The 22583-nt window shown below is 36.0% G+C and overlaps 1 protein-coding gene across 50 annotated transcripts in view; it reads right to left on the minus strand.

Annotated features, from left to right (window-relative positions):
• The window catches only part of UNC80 (unc-80 homolog, NALCN channel complex subunit), a 216077-nt gene that overhangs the window by 129264 nt on the left and 64230 nt on the right, over window positions 1–22583 (minus strand). For 26 of the 50 annotated variants that reach the window (XM_072743066.1, XM_072743060.1, XM_072743059.1 and 23 more), the window contains exons 17-22: window positions 21043–21209; window positions 20194–20292; window positions 16335–16549; window positions 15061–15167; window positions 13196–13292; window positions 6668–6840 (exon numbers count right to left, since the gene is read on the minus strand). In XM_072743066.1, coding sequence (XP_072599167.1) covers window positions 6668–6840; window positions 13196–13292; window positions 15061–15167; window positions 16335–16549; window positions 20194–20292; window positions 21043–21209 — 858 coding nt within the window. The remainder of the gene's footprint in view (window positions 1–6667; window positions 6841–13195; window positions 13293–15060; window positions 15168–16334; window positions 16550–20193; window positions 20293–21042; window positions 21210–22583) is intronic. The other 24 variants (XM_072743068.1, XM_072743067.1, XM_072743044.1 and 21 more) reach the window with 1 other exon arrangement.

Genomic DNA, 22583 nt, shown 5'->3' on the forward strand with positions numbered 1-22583 from the left:
TGCAAACTTGAAAAAGTCACATTTACATTCTATAATTAAGGCACTAAAACAATAAAAGTGTTCTGAAAGAAAAATCATGTCATACTGCAAAAATTGCATTTAAGCTGCACTTAAAAAGAAATGCAACACCCAACAAAAGAAAACACTAAAGGAGAGATGGGAGAAAGTGGTGTAATGGAATGTGAGGAGAAACGGAACACATTTGTTTTTCCCTCTTCTCCCCAGTCCTATCTGACAAAATGGCAGAATCTATAAGCATGCCTATATCTGTTATCCATATCTGCATCTGTGTATCTATCTTTGTCATTTATATTTATACCTACCTCTCCATATATTTCTAAACTCATATTTTTATTTGATAGAAATAAAGACACTTCTACCTATATTTATACACATATACATACATGACAAAAACCACAAATACATTGTAAAACATACAAAACACATTTTTAACAGCAGGACCTTTCTCAAAGACAGGAAGCAGATGAAATCAGATATTAAGTGAAGTCAAATGCAGAGGAAACAAAAGGCAAAAATACATGTAATAGAAGACATTTGTGAAAGAGTAACCCCGAGAAACTCTTAACCCAGATGAGCAAGTATGAAGAACCACGGTTGTCGTTGTCATCCCTGTGCAAATGACAGGAAACAGAATGCTACTTTGATTCAAGCACATAGGGCAGTATGCTTGTTAGAATTCATTGGTGACTTCAGTTTCTTCACTTTTCCATGCTCGAGAAAATGGATTTAAGTGTGCCCTTATTTGGGGGGCTATTCCTTAGGCTGGTTCCTTTCCACTTATAAACAAGCAATAAATGTGAAGATGCTTTATAAACTACCTAGTATAATGAAAATATTACTATCGTCATTTTCTACCACCAATGCTGGCAACACCACAACTACCACTGTCTACCTATCCCTTTCACTCAACCCAACTAGTTCTACCTGGATTCTTTGTCTGATGATGGAGAATACTGCATTCCTTTATTTTTTTAAAAAAAACTATTTATTCATTTGGGGGGGTGGCAAATGGGAGTAGAGGTAGAGAGAATCTTCGAGCAGATCCTTTCTGAGCATGGAGCCCAATGTGGGGCTCAATCCTCCAACCCATGAAATCATGACCTGAGCTGAAACCAAGAGTCAGAAGCTTAACTATTGAGCCACCCAGGTGCCCCTACTGAACTCCTTTAAACCTTTACTAATTCTGACCTGTAACCTCTGCACACTCCTTGGCCTTCAGCTAATATCAAAGGTTCAGATATGAAAGGAAATCCTACAAACCACCCACTTTTTTGAGGTCCCTGTTCAATGGCCTCCACTAAATGCAGTCTAGCGGCAAAGAGCTCATTACTTCTCAATAGAGCTACCTCATCACTGGACATCTACAATGATCAGAAAATGCTTCTTTACTTTGAGATTCAAAAGATACTGCTTGTTAGCATCAAATCTCATTTTATTTCTTACCATTATATTTATAAGATTGAGAAGGTCAAGCAGGGTCAGAGTAGGTTCCAAAGGAAAGGAAGAAAGAAGGATCTAGTGATTTGGTAAATATCAGAGCATAGCCTTACTTTGGGGAAGTAAAATATATTTTAAATTTTCTTATTTTTAAATATTTTAAATTTTCAATGGGATTCAGTCCAATTTAGTGGTTGGAGTCAAACTCTAGTTAGGAACAGAGTGTACTTATACCTGGAAACTTCTGTAATCTCATCTCCTTGAAAACTAAAAGCATTACAGCTGCTAGAAGTCAAATAGGCATAAAACCCTTTTGTAAGAGGGAATGAAATCTCAATACCCAAGAGACTTGATTATCAAAGAATTCATTAATATTCCTCTTAAAATAACCTTCATTCAGAAACTAGTATTAATTTGTTCTATTGGGATTATTTTTCAAAACCTCATATGCTTTCTTTGTGACATGCCTCATATATCTCCCATGCCCACATATCTTACATAAATCCTAAGGGTTCCATGTAGGAGGCAATTACTGTTTTTGTATCATCAATAAAAGTTAATAAAAGTAATCATTCCAACTACTTGAATAAGGAGTCTCATTTTGCCAGATAATCATTTTGCCATTAACTGAGATTGAGTTCTTAACATTTTTGGTTTCATGGATGGTCCTGGGGATGGGGGTAGTCTGTGAACCTCCTGATAATATATGTTAAATTTTCTCTATAAGTACACTTCTCTTGGAAAAATTTCCAGAGCTTTCATCCAATTCTAAAAGAGTCTATGTCCCCAAAATGTTAAGAATCACTGGTGTAGAGAGTGAATATGTGGTGTGAATTTTTAAAGTTGAAGATCTCCTATATTTTTTGGTTATGAATTCATCATGTATTCATGTGTTAAAGAACCTTTTTAATAGATCCAAATGCTTTGGGACCCTTAAAAATCATTTATAATCTTCTTTATTCTAGAGACCATATTCACCTAAGTGTATTTTCAATGTATAAGAGATACTCATTTTCAAATAAATAAATAATATAAAATATAAATATATATTTTATATAATGTGTGTGTGTGTGTGTGTGTGTATATATATATATATATATATATATATATATATATTTACAGAGAAAGTATATGCTATTGCTACAAGAATCCTAAATGGAATCAGAAGATTTTGCTTTGAACCCAGTTTTAGCACTGACTGCCATATATGACCTTGAGCAAAATCACCTTGGCTCTTGGGGCTTTTGTTGTCTCATATGGAAATATTTAAATGAAAAGAGCTGCTCAATAAAGTTCACTGTATAATATACATTCATGTGTAGATTTCAGTTCAGTATCTGAAAGAGAGTGGGGCTTGTAAAGGACAACCTGTTATTTCTGTCATCAGGTGCTTATTTGACTAATAGTTGTCCCAATACTATCAAGCCATTATTCTCCAATTTGTATGGCAACCTGTGCCTGTATCTTTCTATCAATTTTTCAACAAGTTGAAATAATATCATTTTACTTAACCTTATTAGGCTTGCTTAGGAAATTTGATTCTCTACTTTGCCTAAAAATCTTCCTTTTTTTTTTTTCTCCTAAAAATCTTCCAATGTAGCTCTGACACTAGGATTGAGACAAAGATAGACATGATGGTACCTTTGGAACATTACAGATTAAAATACCTATAAAGTGCTAATGCACAATTTTACTGTGAACTTAATAATTTTTCAAATAACTTCTGTCATTTTCACTTTCTCACTTACATTTAGATTATCATGTATAAAATACATGCTTTATTATTTTTGCATGTTTTAGTGATTTCACACAATTTTTTTAATGAGACAGTCAATATGATAGAGTATAAAATATAGAGTCTTTGAATACAGAGGTACATCTAACCTGGCTCTCTCTTTTGCTGTCTGTGTAGCCCTGGACTGTTAGTTGGTCTTTCTCAAATTTAGTTGTTTTTCCTTTCAAAACAGTAGGTACACAATAAATGTTAATCATTAGTTTATCAGCCTTAAAATGTACACTAAGAATTCTATAAAATAGATCACTATGCAAAAATAATCTTCATAAGGAAAGGTTCAAACAGGTTGAGTTTTTTGTATCTATTAATAGCTGGTACCCTGCATGGCATATGAGAAACTCTCAACAGATACTGGTTGAGTTAATTAATTAATTACTATATGATGAGTTTCTTTTAAGCTACACTGAGTCCGGGTTTTTAAAATTCCACCATCTAGCCATTTGGTATAATTAATATGTAGAGAACTGCTCCTGCTCTGTGACTATATCCAGTCTAAAATTATTTCTATGCAGGGAGGGGTCATGAAACACTCCGCTCACCATTACTGCCCTCCCACTATTACCCTATTATTCTGACTTCTCCTATTCCCTAATCAAACCCTGCTGCTTCCACCACTAACTAACACCATATAGTAGTATCTGATATTTTATACATTGTCAACACTTTCTAATAGTTACAAATTTGATAGTTAAAGGAAGTTATGGACATATTAATGTGTATTTCTTATGTGCAAATAAGATGGGGCATACTTCGTTGGGTATTATTATTTTTAATGAGATGGCTGTTCATGTACTTACTACCCATTATTTAAATGTTCAATTGTTGGCCTTTTCTTATGGATTGTGACATTTATTTAAATTTGCTCCTTTTGGAATAGGTCAATAGTGATTAAAAAGAATCATTGCATAACTCAAAGGAATGACAGGCTAGTTACCATTCTCCCACTTAGAAAACAAGGGATTGGCTCCTTGCCTTGTTAAACTCTTTTGCTTTAGACAGGCATCTTGCTCTTTGATTAATTGCCATCAGCCTCAGCTCTCCTGGAGGCTCATGATTCCCTACATTTTATAGTCACCATAGCATGCATCAATGCACACTAAATATTTTGGAATTTATGAACATTCACAAAGGACAACATCCAGGAATGGGAGACTGACTGAAAAATCTTATATAACAAGTCATCATTTTGGGTGATTACACTGGTATTTTTATTTCAGGCTTAAGTGAAGTCACGTAACTTGATGGTAACTAGCTTGATAGCAAAGCATGCAAATGTCACAGAAAAGTGGTATAATGTTATTATCAGATTTGGTTGATTTTCCATGGTAAAATATGAGTGGTCAATGGTCACTTGTCCATATGCTGTAAAATCTGGAAAAGTGATCATTTATAGGCAGGCGTTAAGCTCTTTGTTGTAAAAAAAAAAAAAAAAGTCTATTTAGTTTTTATTTTTTAAAAGAGAAACTAAAATACTTTTTATTCTTGAGGTTTACCTGGTATATTGTACCCAGTATTTTTTTTTAAAGATTTTATCTATTCATGATAGAGACACAGAGAGAGGCAGAGATGGCAGAGGGAGAAGCAGGCTCCACGCAGGGGCCCGACAAGGGACTTGATCCCGGGACTCCAGGATCAGGCCCTGGGCCAAAGGCAGCTGCTAAACCACTGAGCCACCCAGGGATCCCTGTACCCAGTATTTATATAGTGTAGGAAGAGTTTATTAAATCAGAGGTAAATAAAGGAAACTGAGGCACTGAGTTGAAAACTTATATCTGGGCCTAGTTTACTTGACAGAAACCTTTTCTCTTTTCTTTTTTAAAATTTATTTATTTATTTATTCATGAGAGATACAGAGAGAGAGGCAGAGACATAGACAGAGAGACAGAGGGAGAAGCAGGCTTCTGTGGGGAGGGCAACGTGGGACTTGATCCCAGGACCCTGGGATCACACCCTGAGCCAAAGCCAGATACTCAACCACTGAGCCACCCAGGCATTCCCAAAAGAAACCCTTTCTTTAAAAAAAAAAAAAATTTTTATTTATTTATTAATGGGCGGTGGGGAAGAGAGAGAGAGAGAGAGAGAGCACGCGGCAGAGGGAGAAGCAGGCTCCATGCAGGGAGCCCGACGTGGGACTCGATCCCAGGTCTCCAGGATCAGGCCCCAGGCTGAAGGCAACGCCAAGTCGCTGAGCCACCTGGGCTGCCCAAGAAACCCTTTCTAAACTAGATCCATTTTATATTCTTTAATCCCTTACATGTGTATAATACCATATGATGTTCAAAGCCCTTTTGCACAATTTAATTTATCCTTCCTTTTATATCTTTCCTTCAGTTGACAACTAGACCAAGACTCAAAGATGTTTAAGTACTAATACATGAGACATAAAACTAATAATAATAAAAAAATAATAATGGCATACTTTATTGAGCAGTTACTGTATTTCAAGTACTCTCATAAGGTCTTTCCATTTAATGTGTCATTTAATCGTCACACTTAGCCAGAGGATTATTATTAGCCCTACTTTTATTTTATATTTTTAGCTAGTAAATGTCAGAGCCCTCACATCCTTTTAATCATGATGCTCTACAGTCTACTTCCCAGTGCATATTTATTATTAAATTTTTCCTTTTCTTTCACCTCATCACCTTTCTTCCTCCTTTTAAAATTAATGCTGAGAAAATCAAAAAAACATAACCCCACAAAAACCTATAATCATATCAATAAGTGCAGAAAAGGCATTTGATAAAGTACAACATCCATTCATGATAAAAAAAAAAACTCAACAAAGTTGATTTAAAGAGAACATTCCTCAGCATAATAAAGGCCACATATGAAAAACTCACATCTAACATCATAGTCAGTGGTAAAAAACTGAGAGCTTTTCCTCTAAGATTAGGAAAAAACAATGATGTCCATTGTCATCATTTTTATTCAACATAGTATTGGAAGTCCCAGCCATTTCTTCCCAATCAGACAAGAAAAAGAAATAGAAGGCATCCAAATTGGTAAGAAACAAGTAAAACTTTAACTATTTGTAGATGACATGATACTATATATAGAAAACCCTGAAGACCACCAAAAATCTACTAGCACTGGTAAATGAATTCAGTAGAGTCACAGGATCCAAAATTAATATACAGGAATCTGTTGCACTACAGATTGAAAATGCGCTAATGATGAAGTAGCAGAAAGAGAAACTAAGAAAACAATCCCATTTATAATTGCACCAAAAATGTACCTAAGAATAAACTTAACCAAGGAGGTGAAAGACCTGTACTCTGAAAACTATAAAGCATGAACAGTTAAAAAAAAAATCTCCATAGAGAGGGTTAGGATTAGAAATTCATGCTTTCCTCCATTAGCAGTATTAATTGTAATAGGAGACAGAGTGGGCAAAGTCTTCCAAAAACTTACAAGATCTAATGCAGCTGCCAGGATGGATGCATCTGGAATTGTCCCTGGCTCACAGCAGTTTAACAGAAATTGAAAGCGCTTCATGCCTTGTCGGATTGCTCCAAGATTCACAACATTTTTGCTTTTTCCACCATCTTGGTTGGAAGACAGATGGTCATCAAAACTGTGGCAACCTATAGGTTTTTCCCATGGTGGAGGAATGAAAGAAAGAAAATACAATGGATCACAGATTGAAAAGAACTCCAAAGTTATAACAACATGTTAGTGTTGGCCTGAAAGCTTTCCCCCTGACTCCATCTCATTCATTTCCAGCCCAATGCCTGATTTAGACACACCATAAACTTTTGGGAATCTGGTGACACATGGTATATGCAAATGTAGAATTTTACATAAATATTTAAATATAGGATCTGATCATTTTGCTACCAGGTCTCCTCTTTAAAACTGGCAGGAGCTCTTAGTATATTTAAAATGATCTTCCTGTAATCAACAGCTAACTTCTATTTTCATCAAAGATGGAATCACTGCACAATTGCATATATGGTCCATAAATTGATATCTCAGTTACAACACAAAGAATCACTGACTATTAGAGATGTAAAGAATCTTAGAGTTTGGTCATTTAATTCCAGGATTTCCAAACCTAACTATATGTCAGAATTACCTACGAAGTTCCTGAATTTCATCCAGACTTTCAGAATCAGAATTCTTAGAAATAGAGTATGGAAATTTGTGCTTTGTAAGCCGCCCAGAAGATAATGATGTAATCAGGCTGACCCAGCACTGTGGTCAGAGATTTGGGAACCACTGATTCCTTCCCACCCTATTTTTCCATAGTTAAAGCGCCTATGAATAAGAATCAGTCTGAAGCTTATTAAACACAGAATATCAGGTCTCATCACTAGAAATTTTGATTCCATGCCTGGGGGCTATTCATGCTTTTTTAACAAACACTCTTTGTGAGTTATTGATGCAGAAAGTCTAAGGATCACATATTTTAAACAATGATATAAAGTATCGTTTTTCATCATTTTTATCCCTAGGTACATTTTTGAAAACCTAAATATCAGGGTGCCTGGGTAGTTCAGTTGGTTCAGCATCTGCCTTTGGCTCAGGTCATGGTCTCTGTGTCCTGGGATCAAGTCCCGCATCAGGCTCCCTCCTCAGCAGGGAGTCTGCTTCTCCCTCTCCTTCTGCCCCTCCCCCTGCCTTGTGCTCTCTCGCTTGAGTGTCTCTCTCTTTTAAATAAATAAAATATTTTTTAAAAAGCATAAAGGATAGATGAAACAAATATAGAAAATTTTTGTCATTATTACAAATGGGCGATGGATATCTGGGATCCATTAAACCATTCTTTCTACTTTTTGTCTATGTTTGAAAATTTTAATAAGTACAAATAATGCCTTATAATTAAAATATTATCAAGGGCAGCCCCGGTGGCGGCCCGGGGCGTGATCCTGGAGACCCTGAATCGAGTCCCACGTCGGGCTCTCTGCATGGAGCCTGCTTCGCCCTCTGCCTGTGTCTCTGCCTCTCATTCTCTCTGTGTCTCTTTGAATAAATAAATAAAATCTTAAAAAAAATAAAATAATTGTTGAAATTTCCCATTTTTCATTCCTTATGGGCATATTTCCTCTTCAGATGCAAATGTTCCATATTCAAAATTCCATGTTCAACACCTCCAGTATTTTTTTTCCAATTAGTGTGGCATATCTGTATCATTTGCAAAAAGGAAGTAGCACACAAAGAATCTGATGGTGGAAAAAATTTGGAAGACAGAATCTTAAATGACAAAGGGCGCATAGTGAAAAGCTGCGGTATAGGAACAATACTTCCTAGGTGGCCTTGTTTCTAGACAGTTGCCTTGCAAAGGAAGCTATTTATTCACTGAACATTATCAAAACTCCTAGAACCAGTAACTTCCTGTGACTTATCCTACCTCTATGTAACTTTATCAATCATACATATATAGCCCTTTAAGTTACACAGAGGAAATCCCATCTGTCAAAAGAAATTATAACCTTAGCAGTCCCTTAAACATTGAATTTAAGATAGACCTCAAATGTCTTTCTTTTTAATGAATACAGTTGTTTTATTATTTGTTACTATAATTAAGATTTACAATATACTAGGTAATAATTGCCTCAAAGTTGTGATAGAACTAATATATAAGACAAGATGTATGATCAACAATCTCATTCTTTTTTAAAAAAGATTTTATTTATTTATTAGAGAGAGAGCATGAGTGGAGGGAGGGCAGAGGGAGAGGGAGAAACAGACCACTCGCTGAGCAGGGTGCCTAACGTGGGGCTTCATCCCAGGACCCTGAGATTGTGATCTGAGCCAAAGGCAGAGGCTTAACTGAGTCACCCACATAGCCCAAATAAATTTATTAACCAATTTATTAAGAACAGTTGTCATCATCTTATTGAAGGAGACATTAAGAATAAGCTTTTCGTCATTTTTCTTAATACTCATTTGACAAGATAATGAATTCTAAAAGGTTATTTAATATTACCAGAAGTGCCATTCTGATAAAAAGAACTTCAGAAACAATATGGTTAAGTAGCCTAAATAAAATAATGAAAAGAAAAGTGATCAAAACAATCTTTGTCAGGAAGACTTTATCTTCTTTGCTTCACAGAATGATGGATATTCATTACAGTAGATTCCTATGATCTCAGGCATAAGAATAATGCTTATAAGTAAAAGCTAATTATAATGGAAAATCTCCATTGCATTATAATGGCATTAATGGATAGCCATGCATCTGCTTCAATTTTTGAGTACTTAGTATATGTGTTCAGTATTGTATGAAATATTTTATAATTTATTTTTTGTAGCAGCCTTATAAGATAAATCCTTAAAGATAATCAAAAAAAGAGAATGGGAGAGAACGGGGCAGTAAGAACATAAATATATACAGAAAGAGGGTACAGGTTAAATAGCCTAGACGAAGTTCATGCAATAGAAAGTTATGAAGTCAGAATTCAAATCCAGACCTGATGACCATCAGCCTACCCTCTTACCGCTATGTCACACTGCATCCCCAGAATACCCAACCTTTTATGTTGAAGGAGGCCAGAATTTTGTATACTGCTGAAGGTAGAGATTATGTCAGAGTAATTTATGGTAAGAAATAAATCAACATTGTACATGTTATAAACTGATTGTAAAATTATTCCCAGTTGGCATTCCATATTGTACTAGTAAAAGAAATGTTAAAAAGTACTTTGGCTGTAAAATGCACCTTCTATTCGTCTTTTATATAATCTTACTAGTATATAAGGATGCTTCTTGGCTTCCTTGGACATAAGGCCTAATTTTTTAGTCTCAGTACATTCTCGTTGCATTTATTTACTATTTTTTACATTAAATTTACTGAGGTATCACTTATAAATTTACATAGAATACAGTTTTTATGATCTGTTAAGTTTAAGAAGGGATATTTCAAAATATAGTATTTCTTTAAGCAGCATTTCCCATGGAATTGATGGCAGAGCTGAGCACATAGATGATACTCAGTAAATTTTATTGATCGATTGAAAACAGCATTGCCTTAATAAAACATCTTCCCTCAAACAAAGACCACATGACCTCTAAAATGAAATATTCTTAGTGTATATGAAAGCAAAGAAGAAAGACAGCTGATTATGAATGCAGTTTCAGTTCTGTTAAATGTTCAGGAGATGTATTTTTCATTTGTTTAATAATTTTTTAGATTAAAGAAATTCTATTGGCTTTGCATTTGATCTTAACTCAGTGAAGTTTGAGTATATATTTGAAAGTAAGAATGCTTGATGTTTGCTTTCTTTATAGCAACTTTAAAGAAGCAGAAACAGTATATAATTAAAATAATTGAGAAAGAAAAAATCAATACATTTATAATGGATGCACAGGAATCATTTATACATACAAATTGCAAAGAAGGAAGGGAAGGGAAAGAAAGCAAGGAAGGGAAGGGGGAGGGCAGCAAGGAAGAGAAGGAAGGAAGGAAGGAAGGAAGGAAGGAAGGAAGGAAGGAAGGAAGGAAATAAGATAGATGGGAGAAAAGGCAAAAGGAGGCTCAAAGATAAATGTTTACATGGCCAAGGGCAGGAGTTGTTGCAAATTACAATGTACTAAGATTAGCAGATAATGGGGTTTTTAAAGGTTTTTGTTTTTGGTTTTTGTTTTTTAGAATAGCTGAGGATACCTGGCTTCTGCAAAAGATTCCAAAGGAATTATCTCACAGAATACCTTTTATAATTTTTAAGGAGCCAGAGAACATGGACAAAGAATGATGTTGGCATGCAAGCTATCTTCTCTTGCCAGTCAAAAAGCACATAAAATTCCAGATATCAGTCTTAGATTTTATGGTTTTGTCTTCTAGTTACACAGAGACTATTTTACTTCAGGTATAGCTGACACAACTGATCTCAGAGTCAGACTCTATGAATATTCCATACCAAGTCTTTCCTTTTGTGAATGAAATATAAGGAATATATAAAACAATGGCTGAAATCTGCAGGAATAGGGTAAAAATCTAGAATAAAAAAGATTTACAAGAAATACTCATGATAACATGTTAAGAATAAGACTAAAAATATTGGCCTATTTCTTGAAGAAAGGGAGGTAAGGGAATCAAAAGGAAGGTAAACAACTCAATTATGCTTTCATCCTTTTCACCAACAAGAAAAATTCGCAAATACATAAGTGCAGAAAAGCTTTCATTAAGGAGACACCAAATGTGAGAGACCCTCCTCTGAGTTAATTCTTAGTTCCGTGAAATTACACTGCAGGGCACAGAAAGAATTTACAGATGTAATCACAGTACTAGTCAAATGCCATTCAGCTAACACATTTTCCAGGCGAAGAACACTCTTTAGTGTTCAAAAAAAGCCTCATAAAAATCTATTTATAATTCTGATGTCTCTGAATGCTAGGTGTATCTTCTCTGAAATATCATGAGCAGTGAAAAGAGTCCCTAAAGACTGAAAATGACAAAGGTCTTGCTTTGTTAGGAAGATTCTTGAAACCACAGACTAAGAAGTTTGATGTATGCCCTAGCCAAATTCTGTAAGAGATAATTAGATAAATAGGAACTTAAAAAAAAAAAAAACAGAAGTAATCAAAGGAGTCACTGTGGTTTCATGAAGAATACACTATATTGAACTAAGCTGCATATTTCCTTTAGACAGAGTTATAAAGACATGAGATATTTCCTGGTAAAATCTGATGTTTTTATAATGAAATGGGAGAGTGTTTGCTAATTGCTAGTAAACTAAGTATATGGTTGTCTGAAAATTATACCCACAAATTGTTAATTAATAAAAGTCAACTAGAAGTATCACAGGAGTTATATATTTGTATTTGACCTGGTCAATAATCATATTAACAGTTTGGATGAAAACAGGGAAATGTGTGTCTCAGCAGATGAATCCTTATAGCACAATTGTAGAAAAGAAAAAAATTCTAAATTCAACTTGGTTTGGGTTCTCAAGAGACCTTTCCTGGGCATGTGACTTAACCACCTCCCAAGTTAATGAAACAATACATTTTATCTTTTTTGAGATGAAGAATTAATAATGGCTATACCAAAATATAGCATGATATTCACTCATGTGGAGGTGAGCTAGTAAAAGTTAATCCAAATTCAGTACAAGCCAACTATGAGATATAAAACTTTATAATGCAACCTTAAATTGTGCTCATACACTTGCTGTATCCCTAGAGCTTAATAGTTACACTATTTATTACACTGATTGAAGTCAGATATGATGTATTGCATTCCATCTGAAGCTCCACATTTTGTAAAGTATATCATCTAATTGGAACACTAAGTAAAATGGAATCAGGATCGTGATGGGTCTAGAGACTCTTCCATGTAAGGGGAAAAAAAGGAATCAACAATGTTCACCCAGCGGCAGTGAGATCAAAAGAGAGAATGTGAAATAGATAAAAGGCAAAACTAGCAGTGTGTGTGTGTGTGTGTGTGTGTGTGTGTGTGTGTGTGTTTGGCCAACGTTGTTATAACTGGGACCAGTGAAATCAAATTTATGGATGAGTATATTTTTGGGATATTAGGAAATATTATCTAACAATTTCTAACAATTAAAACTGTCTAGTTCTGGAATAGGCTGCTTTGTGAAGTAATAGACTCCCCTTCGGTGGAAGTGTTCAGAGGGTGGCTGGCCACCTCTCAGGGATATAATGTACAGAATTCCTAAGTAGATAGGTAGATGGAAATCTGAAGGTTCTTTAAAGCTCTTAGATTTTAATAAAGGATAGACACTGAAGAAGAGGCTGTCTCTCACTCTTCTTTGTAAATCTAGTATCTACCATGGAACGAGGAACACAGTAGAGCTTCCATAAATGTCTGTTGAACAAAATTGGTAAGATATTGAGAAGCTATATATAGCAGTACAACACACACAAGAGAAATGAATATGAAATAGATGGAAATAGAAAATGGACCACTCTATCCAATCAAATTTTTGTTCTGTGTGTTGAAAATCAGATGTAATTCTTAGGCTGCACAACATTTACCAAGACGCTTGAAGAAATTCTCCTCTTCATCTCTTCCGTTTTCCATTCCACTCCCTGGTCCACCTTCGGAAAGCTTCACTGCACTGGTAAATTTGACCTGAGGAAAAAAGGCAACTCTTTGTGTTTATACTAACCCTTGCCTTGAAAAATAAGTTGCTTGTAATATGAAGATTACTTTAGTCTTCTGACTTTCTCATCTGGTTAGTCAGTCAGTATGGTTTATTCCAGTGTATGAGAAAAGATATCACTTATGACTAATTTGAAGGAGGATCTAGTCATAGATTGAAAGTAAATAATCAGGCACCATGAAAATAATTCAGTGAATACATGAGATATTCTTAGAGTTTAATTCTGATAAAATCCAAACTCAAATTCCTGAACAGCAAACCATTTTAATCCTTTACAAACAACACCACAGTTGTTTCTTTATGAAAAAAGAAGTATAAATTAATTCATAAAGTACTCTATAATTAAAGTAAAATAACATATCTGGGGTTTTTTCCTAAGAATTAAAATGTGCTCTAGATCTTGCCTTTAGGCCAAAAGTACTTAAAATTTTCAGCAAGCAAGGAGGCTACAGACCTCAATATTAGGCCAATTTTTTAGCAAAAAGGATGAGAAAGAGGAGTTGTATTTTCTAAATGTCTTATAAGGTTGATATATTCTTTTTATAATTTCAAAATATTACTATTAAGACAGAAGAAAACTTGTTTTTAGTGTGATTCAAAGCAGAAAGAATAGAAGCAAATGATCTGAATGTAAAGAAATGTAACTCTGGAAATTATAGTGGAAATTATAGTGACCAGGCCATGGATCACGCACAGGGAAGCCTCTTGTAGTAAATGGATTTCATCATTACCTTTTCCAAATAGTATGCTGCTACAATGCTTAAGTATTATGAAGAAACACTTAATGGAAAAAATCATCCTGAATTTCTTTATCCTTTTCAATAGGGAGAATGGTTAAGCTAGTTACAAAAGCAGTAGAAAGAGGATGAAGTGTGTGTATGTGTGTGTGTGTGTGTGTGTGAATACATAAAGAGAATCATTAGAAAATTATTGCATCCTATTGCATTCCTATGTCAGGAATTTCACATACACATTAAAAGTTAAAAATAGGTCGGAAATACCAATTTGGAAGCCTTTCATTTCTTTTTCTTGTCCAATTGCTGTGGCTAGGATTTCCAGTACTATGTCAAATAAAAGTGGTGAGAGTAGACATTTGCAACAGCATGGATGGATATAGAGGGTATAATCTACATGAAATAAGCCAGTCAGAGAAAGATAAATGAGTTCACTCAAGTAGAATCTAAAAACCAAAACAACAAAAAAAGAGACTTAACAAAATAACAGACTCTTAACTGTAGAGAACAAATTGGTGGTTGCCAGAGGGGCAACCAGTGGTAGGAATAAGTGATGGGGATTAAAGTACACTTATGGTGATGAGCACTGGGTAAATGTATAGAATTACTGAATGACTATATTGTACACCTGAAAACAATATAACACTGTCCATTAATTATACTGGAATTAAAAAATAATAACTAAAAATAAATAAAATATAAAGTTTTATAAATATAAACTTTATAAATATAAAGTTGGGAAATAATACCTATGTATATCTATAGATCTGCATTATAATTTTATGTAAATTTTTTGTTACTCTTTTCTTCTTTTCCGTAATAGCCTACTACTTAGATATCTTAGTTTTCATTGCTCATTTAAGTTTCCAAACTTCATTCAATTTGAAGACAGTTTCTGCAACTCTTTCTTGTTTGGCCCCTCCAGGTGTTTAGCATTTCTTGGTCCTGACATTTTTCTATCAGCGACTCCAACATTCTCTTACATAAGCAATGTCCTGTTTACCTTGGAGCTTTGCCTGATGAAAGACAGGCGGTCCACAGAGCTGATGTCCAGAAGGTCCTCCACGCCATCTGCTAGGCCTGAGAGGGAAGACCGCTTCAGCCAGTTCCCTATTTAATAATTTTTGAAAAGTTAGGCCAGTATAGCATTTTCTCCCAAATGAATTAAACACAAATGTCAGCATGTGCTCAAAAAGTAATGAAAGTTACATGGCTTGATGTAAATTGAAGTGAAAACAAATGATTTTCAAAATGTACATGCTTTGAATATTCAGTATGGGATTATAAAATAACAAGACTGAGTAAAACCAGGACAAAATGAATTTTGGCTTCTTTGGTGAATAAAACCACAATCCATCCGGTTCTCCTTGACACTTTTCACATGTTCCAGTTAAGTCCTGTTCGTTTTAGCTCCAAGGTATTTCTCAAATCTGCCCACTTCTCTGTACATAGTCACCAGCCAGTCTAAGCTTCCATTACTTATGCCTGGACTACTAGACAGCTTTCTATCTGGTCTCTCTTAACCACTTGTGCTCCCTCCAGTATGTTGTCCATGCAGTGATCTTCTAGAAAAAGTTAACCTGCTTGCATTATTCCCTTGCTCAACATCCACCTGGGCTATATAGGGCAGTAGGACAAAGAGCCAACCTTACCTGCAAGGTCCACATGCTCTATCTACTCTCTATTGCTCTATCATAGTCATGCAGGCACTCTTCTCCTTATCTCAATTCTTCCACTTCCCTTCCTTCTAATACTTTTACAAATCTTATTGCTACCACTTAGAGTGCTCTCCTTCTTCCTTCCCCTAAGTACACTGAAGATCTTAATTTCATTTCCTCCAGGAAGCCTTCTCTGATCTCGGCCTCCTCCTCCCCATTTAGGTCCAATCTCATTGCATGCTTTCATAGCACAACATATACTTCCTTCATAAAATTCATAGTTTGCAACTACACTTAGTTGTAAGATTATCTGCTTTAGTGACTGTCACCCCTAATAGATTTTTAAGTTCAGCAAAATTGAGCACTATGTAATTTTGCTCATCATTGAATTCCTGATGCCTAGAATCAGAGTGTTTGCACACCATAATGCACATAGGAGTTTGATAAATATCTGCTGAAAAAAGATGAATGAATGAAGGAATGAATGAGCCAACTTAAACCTCGTGACTTGAAGGCTTTCCCTTTTCTCTGCCGTACTATGCATTGCTTTGTTTTGATTATGAGTTGATCTGAGGGCATGGCAAGGAATAAGAGAATCCATAAATAAATACAGACATACTTTTACCTATGGGGAGTTTAAGTTTCTTCCGGAGGGAAATTCTGCGGGACCGTGAGCGGGTACGGCGGTCAGAGGTGGTCCCTGAATGGGCAGTAGTGCATTCTGAAGTATCCTGCTCAGACTGGCTGCTGGTGTCACTTGCTGCACTCTGGGATTTGAACATCTTGCGCCAGAAATCTTTACGCCCCAGGTTTCCCCCTTGCATTTGTTCATCACTGAATGAAAGCAAGCAGAGGGTAGAGTTAAACGTCTGACAATGCATGTGAAGTTCTCTTAAATTTCTTTCAACTTCCTGCCAATGACATTTAGGCAAATCATGCAGTATGATCTTTGATGGACTGGGGTTTAGGATGAGTCAGAGGGGGAGTGGAAGAAGTGAGACCAAGGTTGACTCTGAGGTCTTCCCGAAAACAGTCATGTCTTAGCTGTCAAATAATGGTAATCATTTTTCCCCAGCCTTAATAAAAAGACCAAATATTATCACACATATTCTTGTGCAGGTGTGAGTCACAATATCAGAAGCACTTATGTCTAAATATTTTACTTTTTTTTTTTGAAGTTCCCAGAGGCTTGTGCAGTACCGTTATCTCACTCTCCACCTCCACCCCAGTATAGTATAATTCTCAGCACTAAATAAACTCACAAATGATATTTCAATAAATGCATAGGTGAAAATACAACCACACTCAGGGGGTTTATCATCCCACAATTGTTTACTAATTGTGCAGAGGTTCATCTCATTAGGCACTGGTTGGTTGGGGGAAGGTCAATTGAAACAAGATCCCTATTTTTACTCACTAAATTGGTAAAGATCAAAAGGGGGAAAAAAGAAAGCAATTGGTTACTATCATACTGCCAGGGATGAGATAGAGAGATTCGACCTTTCTGGAAGGTAACTTAGTAATATGTTATCCAAAACCAATATTTACAGCCATGACAGAGAAATCCAATTTCCAGGAAGCTATCCCGAGGAAATACGGGACAACATACTAACATCTAGACACAAAATGATCAAATGCTCACTGAGAAACTATGGGTCAACACTGAAAAACTGGAAGCAATCTAATTTTAAACTCTAGAGAAACAGTTAAATTATAGAACTTCTGCATGATGGAATATTCTGTAGCCATTAAAGTCTCATTTAAGAAGATTATTGATATGGGGAATGTTAAAATATATTGCAAAGTTAGAAGACAGTTAATCAATGGGTGAAATAGGATAAGATCATGTTAAATAAACAAGGTACACATGCGAGGATGTGTCTGTGAGCTTGTGTATACACATGCTCAAAAATGTACCCAGCACACTAAATATTTACAGTGGTTATCTCTATTTGATGGTATTTCAAATTTTTTTTTATTTATGATAGTCACAGAGAGAGAGAGAGAGAGAGAGAGAGGCAGAGACACAGGCAGAGGGAGAAGCAGGCTCCATGCACCGGAAGCCCGACGTGGGATTCGATCCCGGGTCTCCAGGATCGTGCCCTGGGCCAAAGGCAGGCGCTAAACCTCTGAGCCACCCAAGGATCCCCTGGTATTTCAATTTTAAAGTGATTTTGTTTTTGCTTTTCTGCTTTGCCACATTTGTCAACTTGAGCAACGTATTTGGGAATTTGGAAAGAAAGGTCAGAGAAAATACTTAGTAATATGTGATGAAATTTGTTTATGAAATTTTAGGTAACAATTTGCCTACAAGCTTTGAGATTGAATCCAGAATCTACCCAAAATTCAATAGTACTATGTAAAGCAATCATTTTCTGGAGATATTTATATGAAGGTTCAGATTTTATCTCTCAAAATCCTTACAGTACTAAATACATTTTATTCTTATTTCAAACCAGGATATTCTGTTTATCATTTTTGGCATGAATTTGTGAGTTGAAATCAGTGTTTCAGAATTTGACTTCTCAGTTTGTTTTGTTCTATCAAATGATCACAGTATATGAAACATTCCTTGCCTTTGAGAAATGTGGGACACAATGATGAAGCATATGACTATATGGTCTGGGTGGGAAAACACCTCAAGAAAATGCTACATCAGCTTTATCCAATGGGTATCTCTTTTTTCAGAGAAAAGACCATGTAAAACTGATTTTAATATTATTCAGCTAGTGTGACTTATTTTAGGAGGAAGGAGAAGAGAAGGGTCAGAAGGGGAGCGAAGGGCAGGAGAAAGAGAGTATAAAAGAGGAGCCAGGATCATCCACCTACCTTTCTCCAGGATATTTGGCATGATCATCTCCTGGGCCCACTGGGATCAGGGAAAAGCTCTATATTTAACATTCCATGACATCTCTCCAAATGGAAATTTTTATGTAGAAGCACATTAAAACATGTATCTTCATTCAAGGGGAAAGAACAGACTCATGCTAAATGCTGAGATATCAGGTAGTGTTTACAGAACACTGAAGAAAGAGAATATTTTGCAATCTAGAAAAATGATATCACCTATGAAGATAGATGGTTTTATTTCTAAAATCTAGTTTACCTATTAGATCATCTCATTAATCGTATTAGATTAATAGTTGCTAGTGCTACTTTGGGGGGAGGGGAACGCCTTCTTTTTCTGCTCATGCTCTGTATATAAAGACTTAGAACTACTCTTGTGGCTATTTGGCTACATAACTTGGCCTTTTATGTTATTTTTTTTCCCTTAGAGCTTATGTTTGACCTTTTATTATGTCCTTAAAGACTTCCTTAAACCTCACGTTTAAGAAAGGAAGTTAAAGGAAACAAAAACTTAATGGTAATTTCACAATTCTATCTTTTCCTTGATTGCCTATCACTCATTCATTCATTGTGAAATAGATATTAAGTGTTTACTATGGGGACCAAGTCCTAAGCATTGGGCTATAATGGTAAGCAAAAACTGACATGGTCCCTAGACTCACAGAGTTGATTTCCCTTCTTTTAACTTTTCTCCGGGCACTTAGAAGCAGTCTCAAAGGTTTTGAAGGGTTAGAAGAACTATGCAGGCTTTTGTTCTTTGAAGGGTCTCCCTGCTTGTGAACAACCAAGGTCCTATTTGATGCTGGTGGTTTCCTGGACTAGAGAGAACGTTTAGGTCCATAAAACCTAGAATACCCTGCAGAATTTCTGGAAGAGTAATTATTTCATAGTAATCCAAAGTTTGAGGAAGTAAAATGGTCTATCTTAAATGATGTCCATAGTTTAAATACTGATCACACACCTTATGAGTAAATAATTCTCAAAAGAAGAATGAAGACAAATGAGCCTTGCATAGAACTAGGTTGTATGCTTAGTGTCTAGAGTAATTCTCTTATTTTCTAGAGGCACTAATTTTAATATGCTTTTGATTTTGCCATTACAAAAAGTAGAGATAAACTGATTGATTTCAGAGAACACTGGAATGGATCTCAGAAGAAGACCAAGGTGAAATGAAGTACAGTCTATATTTTAGCTAAATCTGAGCACAAGAGAAGTTTATCTTATTTATTTTTTGGAAAAGCTTCAACAAGTACATTGACAGCCATTAATACATTGAAATTAAAAAAAAGTTATAAACAAATCTAAGCAAGAAAGTAGATGACACCTCCTCCCCACCTGATCCATATGCTATTTTTCATGATTTACCCGCAGAAGTACACATGAAAAGCAGAGTAGGATAGATACTGGAAATGGGAAATGCAGGTAAGGAAGTTTCCTGAACGCATAAGGTTGGTTATTTGTGACTTGGGTCTATAGAGATTTGTGGCATTGGGAATGAAAAGTAAAGGGCAGGAGCAAGGCAAAGTTCAAAGATGATGACAAGCAAACAAACAGCAGTTTGGAAAATTGAATTTCTTATAGTGGGAAGCACTCAGCTCACTGCATTGGAGATAAAAATCAATGCTACTTACTGCTCTGGGGTCTGCGAGGGGCGACCAGACATGAAGCTGCGACATTCCTCAGGTGCAGAGGACACCTGGCCTTTATCCACAATGCTTCCCGCCTCTGACCTATGCAAACAGTGCAGCCCACCAATCACAACAGAGCAGGACACACCACTTCTCAACACTTTATATACTTCATAAAGCAAAACACCCCCTATAGATAGCATATACTGCTTGCAGACTCTATGTCATCATGAGTCTATATCCTATGAAATTCATATCCTACCATTTGATTCATGTCCTACCTGCCTTATTGCCTAAGAATACCACCACAGTGCAAACAGAGTCATTAACTACAAGCAGAATTTTGAATTTAGGAATTTCTTTTAATCTCAGTAAGTGGCATATTTTATAGAATAGGCTTACAATAAATTTATGTTTACTAAAAGGAAACACAACAGGGCACTGCTCAGCAATTTGTATTTTGCCATGTTTAAAATATTACTTACTGAACAGGATATGGTATCGATAATTGCTTTTCCTCTTCGGAAAAAAATGTAAATTATCTATGGAAAAGACTAACACAGATAGCATTTCACCATACTGTTGGGAGCTATGAAGTAAAGGTCAAGTGTATGTAAACCTGAGATCAACTGAGTTTTCATTTAGAGAGAGAGAAAGGATTTATTTGATAGTAAACACATTCTTTTTCTAAACTTCAGCTGGACCATCACCAGTAATTCCCACTTATCCAAGATAGCTCCACCATCCCTGCCCCGAGTTACACATCATATGGGGAACCACATGGGACAGGACAACAAATTACATTCTACTGACACCAGGCAGACACTAATATTTATAGCGCAAGCTTCCAACCTTTTACTGCCTGCAGTCTTAGATTCTGATTCATTCTCCTCCACCTTTTTCCCTGGTGCCAACTTCTCAGCACTGTCAAGCAAAGCGCTAAGGGCCACTCTCCTGAAGACGTTCCCGTGAGCCTCTTTGATAAATTGGACCAGCTGACGGATGTCGCAATACAGCCCCTGTTTGGATGCAAGAGGGAAAGTTGTGTGGTTAAATGGTTTTCACAGGAAGAGAGGGAGAAGTTAATTCCTTAGGCTTGGATTAGCATTAGCATCGTAAAAGGAAGACATTTTACTACAAGGAAACAGATGGTATATGGTACACGGCCTTTCCATTGTTCCTCTGGCAACATTACCAAGAACCTTGCCTGTCATCCTTAGTATGAAAAAAGATGGTTACCATGCTTCATATTCAGAAAGTTGGCTGTATCATTAGAAAGACATCAATTTACACTTTAAACTGCTGGACTCCCAAGCTTTAATTTTCTCTCTTAATTACGACTTCTGAAGAGATGCCTGCAAGAAAAAGGTGATCAGAAGTTTGTTTGGACTAGAAATTTCAGTTCCTCTTCAGCTTCTCCAAATTCTCTGTGTCACTATGGTCAAATATGCTCAGACCTCTAGACACCTCTAGCAGAGCACAATATTCAAGGACAGTGCATTTTGCTGGACATATTTAACAAATACTATGTCAAAGGCCATTTGAACATGAACTTGACTATGAACTAAAGATGATGCAGGGTTACGAAAACCAATCTATCGATGAATCCACATTTAAAAATATATATGACCTTTTTTCTTGAGGTATTAACCTTTTTTTTGAGATATTAACCTTTTCATTCAGCATTTCCCCTCTCTCTTCAAGCTGGTAGTTACTGTATTTTTTGCCTTAGGGAGGGTTCAGAGCAAAGCAAAAGACGGAAGCCTCAGAAACACTTACCTTGATAGCTTTGATTTTCAAAATCTAAGATCACTGGGACAATCATGTCCATGACCCTTAAAAAATCAGAAGGAACAGTAACAGAGGAAAACACAGAAAGAGTGTTTTTCGGCCCTTTGGGCAGAAAAATCTCATGCCCTCATTGTACTCTTTAGCAGCTTGCCCGGCAGAAGGGACAAGACCCCAAAAAACAAGGGTTCCAAATTCACCAGAGCGCCCAGTCCCAAGCACACAGCAGAAAGTAGTATGTGAAATAATAAGTATTGTACGGATGACTGAGACCCATGGAGCTTCTCAGGTCCTAAGTCCTACCAAAGACTTGAGATCTTTGCATGAAGTAGAGAAACCCAAGAATGTTGGGGTCCAACTTTCAGCCATTCTGGTGGGATGGGGGTTCCAAGTCAAAACTAAGATGATTCAAAGAAAATTAAGAAATAGTTATTTCTTCTATACCTAATTTTGCATTCTAAAATGTATAAAAAGTGCTCACACGTATTATAATTAACCTGTCAAAGTACTTCTTGCCATGACCAAATTAAATGCATGGATGATGCCCATGCTTTTCTCAAGCTCCAAGAACTTTGCTGAGGTGGCTTTGACAGTCAGCAAAATTA

Source organism: Vulpes vulpes, chromosome 16 (assembly GCF_048418805.1).
Source record: "Vulpes vulpes isolate BD-2025 chromosome 16, VulVul3, whole genome shotgun sequence".
Taxonomy (NCBI): Eukaryota; Metazoa; Chordata; class Mammalia; order Carnivora; family Canidae; genus Vulpes; species Vulpes vulpes.